The sequence below is a fragment of the Antrostomus carolinensis genome, unplaced genomic scaffold (assembly GCF_000700745.2).
Source record: "Antrostomus carolinensis isolate BGI_N321 unplaced genomic scaffold, ASM70074v2 scaffold22086, whole genome shotgun sequence".
In the NCBI taxonomy this organism is placed as follows: domain Eukaryota; kingdom Metazoa; phylum Chordata; class Aves; order Caprimulgiformes; family Caprimulgidae; genus Antrostomus; species Antrostomus carolinensis.
Genome location: NW_010324230.1, coordinates 42,440 through 51,352, shown reverse-complemented (window position 1 = coordinate 51,352; position 8,913 = coordinate 42,440). Strand labels below are relative to the sequence as shown.

Genomic DNA, 8,913 nt, shown 5'->3' with positions numbered 1-8,913 from the left:
GACCTTAAATATCATCTAGTTCCACTTCCCCCTGCCATGTCCTCATCTTTCACAGTAACTGAGCAACCCACACTCACTTTCTCAAATAAATCATGGTTTTAATAGATTATTCGTGGTGAAACTGGTGGGAATGCTCCAAAGAATTACACAGAAAAAGTATCAAAATGCCCTACTTAGCAGCAACACTAGGGGGTACGATTGGGAAAATTTATGTAATTGGGGAAAAGGAAGTAGAAAGTTAAGAAGCAAAGTACACAAAAATTTACCAGCTTTCTTGGTATTATTTAAATCCCAGGGGACAGATGAAGAAACTACAGACTATTTTTTTTTTCTATTATCTAAAGCAGCAGTGAGTTCTTCTACAAAACACAACTTTAACAACTCAAAGTCTGAACCATATTTAAAGAAATTAGAATACATGCAGCAATAATTGCTGAGTGTAAGACTATCAAAGATGCTTGCTTAATAAATAATATTTATTTTATTGTGGAAGACTGTTTGAAGATTTGTAAGAATAAATCAGGAGAGTAAGAGTAAAAAAGAAACAGGAGAAGTGGTGCCTTCAATGCCTTGAGCTACCTACTAAAAGGCTGCTATAAATTTATCAACAAACATATTTCAATACTATTGCAGCAGAGTTCCAAAATTTTTTTTAAAAAGATTACAACTTAATTTTTTGAATTATTTCCCACTGTTTAAAAAGTAATATTCACATTTAAAATACAAACTGAAGAAAAAAATGTTAAAGATTCATAACAAGTTTAACAAGCTTAAGTTTTCCTCCCAGTAGTTATTTTACTAAATCAAAAAGACATTGTTTATTTATGTCAGCTCCTCTACCACTTTTCAAGGAGACTGAAACACAAGTGAAAAATACAGATACCAAATACTACAAACTATTACTGACTACTGACAATGAGAGAACCTGTGGAAAAAGGAGTTTGTTTCTGCTTTTACCTTCCAATTTGCTAGATGAGAAGACATGACTGTTCAAAGAAGTAAACTGCATTCTACATAATTTGACATAAGTTTATTCCACAGTGAATTTTTAATTTAATCTCCTATCACCAACCTGTATTTAAACCAAAGACATTTACATTTTTACTGAAAGTACAGATGGGTGCAAACCTTTCCCTTTAAAATGCAAAGTCTTCAAATAGTTCTATCCCATTATTTTTTCTCAATAACAAGTAGGCTTACCCTCAATTCTCTAACCATGAATAGCCCAGTTTCTACAATATCTACTTATCTATTTAAACACTTTGCATACTGACTGTGGCTTGATGCTTTGGTGAAGAAGGAGAGGACTCATTTTCAGGAAAACTGGCCTTAGAAGCAGTTGATGATTCCTAGAAAATTCAAATAGGCAACATAAGTTACTATCTTTCTTACAATTTTTTTTTTAACCCTCAAGATACTTTTTTCCCCTCTTTCTCTCCCTATACACACTCACACATTACAAAAAGCACTTTTTAAAGCATTCATTAAATTCTTAGATAGATATATTATAAACCTGCTTAATAAACAGTGTTCTTACAAGATTTACAGACAACACGCAAACTGGGTTAATTAGCACATATCCATTTGAAAAAAATGGTAATACATACTGTATCAGCTTAAAGCAAATCTTTCATCCTTATTAGAGGGGCAAGTTTTTTGTATGACATTGCTATCAAATTATGAAGCACATTTATAACACTAACTTATTACAAGGCATCATATAAGAAATACCAAGATTTTTAAAGAACAGAGTACGTCTCTATGTGGTTAGTAAATAAAAGACGAGTACAATAAATTATTATACATGTAGAAAAGCATATACCAGCTCTATTAATTTTTGTGAGTCATGATCATTGATTTCCTTTTGATCAAGCACTGAAAATCTCTATAGATTCAGGTTTTTGCTTTAAACTAAACGTTAACTACGGATCAAAAGAAGAAAGTACTAAATCTCTGAAAACTAGAAAAATTGCCCATCTGGAACAAAAAAAGGCACGTGTGTTTCCTCTGAAGTAACAATTGCTTTGCACAAATACACCGCTTGAAAATCTGGTAAAGAATTTTAAATAGAAGAAAAATGTCACTTGTTCTCTGCTACTGTTAACACTTTTCTCCGCCTCCCTCGTTTTAATTCCCTTGATAGCTCTCCCAAATTCAGTTTGCTTTTCTAGCATTACATAATACTCTGCACACCTGTGCTTTAAAATTCACTTGTAAATCTACCTACAGAAGTGGCCCACTAGTTCTTTTAGTAGTGTAATAACAGAAAACATTAGAATCCTAAGAATAGCCTAAATGTTCCATATTTTCAGATGCCCACAGGGGGAAGGAAAAAAAAAGTTGAAATTATGAAGATTAACATTGTCCCTCCCAGGAAAATATTTTTTCCTCCACTTACCAAATTTTTTAGCTGATGGCTATATAGAGATATGTGCCACAGCCAATAAACAGTTAACAAGTACATCTGATATCATCAAATTCCCTTCAGCCATGGCAACCCATACTTTCACTCTGACACATTTCAAGCACTCTCTTGACTGGCCTATTTTCATAGAATCAAGTTGGTTGCTTTTCCAGGAAAAACAAATAGGATAAATAAGAAAATAGCTTCCCCAGGAGTCAGCCAAAAAGCTAACTTTGGGTTGATGTGCCTATCCAGCTAAATACCAGTTGTTTTTCTATTTCATTCTGAATTTGCGATAGCTTTCATATACTAAGTAACTCTGGAACAAGAAATCCAGTATTTGTGATGATGAACTATTTTTTTTCCACATATTAATTTAAAGCAGAATATATAAAAGCATGCCTGCAAGTCATAATAGAACAGGTGCATCAGTGCACTAAACAAATTTTGTCTTTCCACAAAATACTAGTTTATTGCTCTACTTTAATCTTCTCAAAACATTAACATTATCCTTTTTATGAATGATGCAGTCTCCTTACTATTAAAAAAATGCATGCTGCCTGCATGTTTTGAAGCTGTTAAAGGAACTTTAAACTACTGACTTAGACTTTACAAATGTGGGTCATATATACAGTTTCTTTTGGTTATTATACTAGGCATTTGTACACTTTCATGTTTGCTTCACTAGGTTTAAGGTCTTTGAACACCGAGTCTTGAAGTAAACAGCTCCACTTAACCAATGTTCTGTAAGAGCTTCTTCATTCAGTGCAGCACTACACAAAGGTTGTTCCAAAAGAGAAGTAAATCTTGTGCCAAAAAATAAACAGGTAAGTCTTCCTTTAAAAGTAAGGCCAAGACTAAGTTCTCTCCAACAGAATTGTTTATACATGTGAAGTGTAAACTGCACATTAGGATAGAAATGTCCACTCAGCTTTGTTTTATCACAACTCCATCTAGGCTGCCTCATGCAGTGCCACAACACCACAACATCCTCAGTACAGAAAGATGCATAAGGAGGAGTAGGGAGAGGAAAGGAGCAGTAGAGGGACCTCAGAACTGCTCAAGCTAAACCAATGCATACAGGTACAAAGGCTCCAGCATGGTCACCCACTGCCTCCTCAACACCACATATGATATTCTCTGAACTGACAGCTGAAAAGCTTAAGATCAAATCCAATAAATCCTATTCTGAGGAACTAAATCAACACATGACAACCCACTCTCCTATATTCCATTACAACAAAGCCATTAAAATGTACTGGAAACAACAGGTCAAGTATGTAACATTCTGGGCATCGGATCCAGTTGCATTACAACTACTGTGTTTTGTCCATTTAAGTTTGTCTTTGACATCTGTGATTACAAAGCCCTATATAGCAGCTTTTCTCCATGCTCCCAAATCTACATTCATTTGATTTTCCCTGTATCTTTACAAAGAGGGAGCTTACGATGCTGTTTCCTGGCATCTCATTCCAAGCAGTCAGTGCTAAGATTTCAGCATTACAAGTTGTTTCCATGAATCTCAGGATGGACTGCTGCAAAGTTACAGAAACCAGGCAAGTCACCACCCTACAACATCCACTTCAGTTTCTCTCCGCTCTGCTCACATCAGCTCTCCTCACCCACATGCAGAATGTCCCAGCACAAGCAGAAATGGCTGGGACAAAAATCAAACCAGAGAGCAACAGGCAGAGGGAGAGCAAGGGAGAGGCTCTGTCTCCTTGTTGGCTTAAACAGCACCTGGTACTGCACAGCCCAAAACAGACCACCAAGAACATGCCCTACCAACAGGCAGAAAACAGCTTTTGTTGTTACGGACACGCAGCTCTTCTCAGATTAAACCCCCAACTCAGCCCTGGAGGGGATCAAAGCCAAGACTTTCAGCACTGTCCTCTGTCTTCCAATAACAATATTACAAAATACACATGTATGTACAAAAGTAAAACTTTTCCTCTGTATTTGAGATATTACAGTGGAGATCAACAGAACAGTCATTAAAGGGATAAATCCACTACATAATACTACTACTTCTGTCTTTAAAGCGTCATTTTTACTTTAGCAAGTTTATTTCAATGCTATGAATATTTCAACTATTCATCTCCAGTCTTTCAAGTGTATTCCTACTCGGTGTTTCCTACAATTAAAACATTCAGGCATGAAATATCACTATATCTTACATGAGAAACTCATCTGCATCCATAATTCTTGAACTGAAACCCTGCTTATACTCCACAGCCTAAACTGAATTGGGAGATTCCCAGTTATAAGTACAATGGCTGAACAGGTCAAACCCTCAACTAGCACTAGGTGAAATACTTCAAGGACAACAAAAAAAAGAGCTACTACTCGCAAAGTAACAGTAGTAAATTTATCAAAAAGCCCTTGGTTTCACTGAATGTTACACACAATGATACAACAGGATATAATAAAAATGAGACTTCAGAGATTCATGCATACTCATTTCTGTTAGATTAAATACTTCATACATCAGAAACAGTTGGCATTCCAGCATGCTGTTTAGCTTGCTCCTACCTTATCATTGGTGTCCAAAACAATTGTGCTGTGCCTCCATTTTGTTAAAACTATTGGTTCTTGTAGCCTCCTGTCCAGACTCCTACTCTTTATTATATCTCGCTGCTGCTGTGGTGAAGCATTATACTAAAGAAGAGAGAAATCAAACTATAAGTACAATCTAATTCATGCAAACAAGACTTGGACATACCATTCATACACTTTAACAGTGAAGATTTTCCAATTCCTGATGTCACCCAAGGGCATGAAAATAGCCTTAGTTTTATTTTGCATTTAGTCTTCAGAACTACCCTTTCTGCCACAGTCCTCTCTGAAGCAGTAACTAAGAGTGGCCTGTTGGGACAACACTCTCCACAAGCAGACAAGAAGCTTGACCTCAAATGTACAAGTGTAACAGCTTACTACTGGTTTTGCAATTAGCCAACATATTGAGACCCTCCAAGCAATCAGAATAAATACAAAGATTTAAACATTCATTCTTCATATGGCACTGACCACCTGTCCACCTCTTGTGTAAGAAAAGGAAAACTCTACTACCCTGCAGTAAGGCATTTAAATTGAGTTATGATTGCCTGGATACAATTGTCTTTGACCCAGAAGTTTAGGATACCTCGGAGAGAGGACATGAGGGTGAGGACTTACTTTTTCTGAATAATCATATCAAATGACTTATAAAAGGATTTTCTGGTGTGGAATGTATGTAAGCACCAAAAGTAACTATTTAGCCGGAAATAATTTTTAGATTCAGCAGAGTTGTAATAGGCAAGGCGAGAATGAGTTTATCATAACATAGGTTCTTCTAATAACTCAAGAGCATACAAAGAGGTACAGGCTGAGAAAATGTGAAGGCCATGAGAACGACCCAGCATTTTAGATCTCAGCATTGCAGCACACTTATCATTAGTAGCATTGCCATTTCAAATCATCACCACCAACACTAAGGTAGCATCGTAAGGAATTATAAAAATATTTAAAACAATGTTTAATACTGAAAATACAATCAAGAAAAGACAACATCAATGTATGGGGTTTTAAGTCATTAAAAATATCATTCTTTCTATTTAACATCAGAAGACTAAAATCTGCACATAGAAAGAAACATAAGGCAACATTTGCAAAGTTATGTAAAGGACTAGAACCCAGTGGGTGAGAAGTAACAAAGGAAAGTCAAGTGACCTTTCATTTAAAAAGGCTAAAGCAATAATCTTTGCAAGCACACCAAATTCTACAGTTTTGCTACTGATTCCTACTGTAAGCTCAGAGCCTCAGGTCTTCAAAGATAGAATAACCTATACCTACACATACCCACGAAGCACAGCAAGGTTTAACCTAAATATAAATGCTGTATTTAAGCTAAATTGCATAACACGGTTACATTTATTGCCCAAATTGCGGTTACGTTTATTGCTCAAATAAAGAACCAGCATTACTGCCACCATGGCAGGCACTAAGGTTGTGTTAGCTTTGTATTTTATAATGAAAAGAATTCATAGTCTAATAAATCAACAGATGCTCAAAAGGTAAATAACTTCAGCATTTCATTAAGTTATTTCAATCTGCACAAGAGTAGTAAAATACTCCCAAGTGAGTGGACCTTGCAGTACCAAGAGTAAAATTTGCTAGTTCATGTACAGACAGAAATGTATCGGTTGTCACTGCAGAAATTAACTTCTGAGACTGCACTGACTGCATCGAGTTCCGCACATGTACATTCACATGACATCTGCTACGTTACAATGGTGAGGTTCAAGCAACTCTCGGTTTGTCCCCTCGTTAAATCAAAAGTTGAACCATCATTCATGCTGCAAGGAATCCAATACTAGCTTACCTTCTTGTTCTGGAAATATCAGCTCTGCAGATCCTCCTACAACTCCAACTGTGCTTACTCCAGTAAGCTAAATATTATGCCCCAAAATTGCCCACTCGTATTACAACTAAAATCTAAACAATTTTCAGTGAAACTATGTCTAAATCGCAGGAGGTTGCCACAAACACTGCTCCTTGCAGCAGTTCTAATGCATTTACAGGGGCAATTCAAATACATTTCTTGCTATGTGCAATGAAACAGTACTGGTTATTTCAGAAATAGCTATACACTTCAGTGACACTGGTGACATTTATGGAAAACATCCATGCACTTTCCATTTGACTAACTCAAGAATTTAAGTTTAAACAGTCAAAGATTTATTTTAAAGTCATTTATCTTGATTTTAAGTTTATGTTAAGAGTTATATGGGCACAAGCCCAATTATAGGTAATCCATATTTAAAAGATGCCTTTGATACATCACAAGCCATCAGGAGTTAGTTTATCTAAAAGATAGTCCCATCTTGAAGGGGAAAGACCTCTAAAGTCATATGAAATTCTAGTTTTACAGAACATAAGTAACAAGAAAGCAAAGCAACGGTATATGGAGCTCATTAACAAAGCACTGCTAACAACTCAGGAACACTGAGCTATATGCATCTTAGCAGCTTAAATAATTTGCAGTGGTGATACAGTGTCAGTAAACTGACAAGTCTTTAAAGGGAACATTTGACATTTTCACTCCATTTTCTCACAACAGAGGCATCAAGTAACCATTTTTCAGTCAAGTGTTTATGGTGGGTTTGGGTTTTTGTTTGTTTTATTAATCACAAGTCGTAGAACACACTACTAAGGGGAAAAAAGAAAAAGCTTACGTATTTCTGGGCTCAAGACAAGCCTCCACTTTTAAAATAAGTGGATTGATCTGTGATCCCCTAAGAGAAGCACAGTGAGATACTGTTTCAGACTCTGCACTATCCAGCAGATATCTGGTCATCCTCCAGATCAGGTAGGGTCCACTGACTAAAGAGAAGTAGCCAGAGCTAGTAGCTTAGCCAGGTCAGACGACACCATCCTGGCTACTCTTTGGTTTGCCCTCATCCGGTCTGCTTAGTTCAAAAAGCCTTGCAGGAACAGTTTCAGGCCAGATTCACTTACTTCTTAGGGTGCGATGTTATTTTCTTAATTCTAAAGCTTTTGATAATGTATCAGCACACAACTTCAAATATACACACTACTGCTTCTTGAAAATCCTCCACAAACTCAGATTCGTCCCATTACATTAGCACCTCCAGCACATCACCTCAGTTTGTTCCCAAAGGAGGACATGAGCAAGTCGTTCGTACTCTGACTGCATGCACCAAGTAACACAGACTTCTTGTTATAACAGCTCTTGGTGTAGGGTAAGGACACCAGTGGTGTCAACTTAGGTCCACATTTTTCATTGCTGAATTTGTTCAATGCCTTTGCCAGCTACTGAAAAGCTTTCTTTGCCTCTATATAAAAATTTCTAACACTCTCAACTGGTTGAGTGATTCATATTTAATTTTAACTTGATACACAGCATGGCCTAATTGTGACCGAAATAAACGTAACACCCCTGAATTATTTGTAGCAGTTGTGCCCATTCTTATAGAGATGACACAGATATGTCAGTTTTAAGAAACAGAAAAAAGATTCTTCTTGGTTTGCGTTAACATCCTCAGCCAGTTGAAAGGAATTGGGTGGGTGAAGGGAGAAAAGAGTGGGAAGCAACAGGGAAAGACAGTAAAGATCCAATGTTAAGCATTTTACTCTATTTTCTTGCAATCAGAGATTAAAACAGCAGCATTTTAAAATATTCTGAAATCCAAGCACCCCTTTAGCATCTTATACACTCTACCATTTTATTTGCATTTGTCCCAGTACACTGTCTGAAATCAAAGATTTTTTTAAAAAACATTTTAAATGTTGCCTCAGAACAAAACTACTCTTTAGTGCTACTGCTGTCGTTGGCTTTGAATAAACTTTTTTGGTGCTGTGATAGACTTAACACCTATGTTACAGCTTTTGTTTTTCTTATCAACTAAATCAATAACACGTTTTCCTTAAACCTACATATATTAAAAAAACCTATAATTTTTGTCTTTTTAAGGACTTCATCCCTATCCCTTCCCTTTCTTTCTTTAGGG

The 8,913-nt window shown here is 36.3% G+C and overlaps 1 protein-coding gene across 1 annotated transcript in view; it reads right to left on the bottom strand.

Annotated features, from left to right (window-relative positions):
- Positions 1–1,274: 1,274 nt before the first annotated feature.
- The window catches only part of LOC104527216 (rho GTPase-activating protein 12-like), a gene marked incomplete at its 3' end in the record, with an annotated part of 46,238 nt that continues 38,599 nt past the window's right edge, over positions 1,275–8,913 (bottom strand). Inside the window, 2 exon segments of the mRNA XM_010170877.1 lie at positions 1,275–1,349; positions 4,937–5,062. Coding sequence (XP_010169179.1) covers positions 1,275–1,349; positions 4,937–5,062 — 201 coding nt within the window.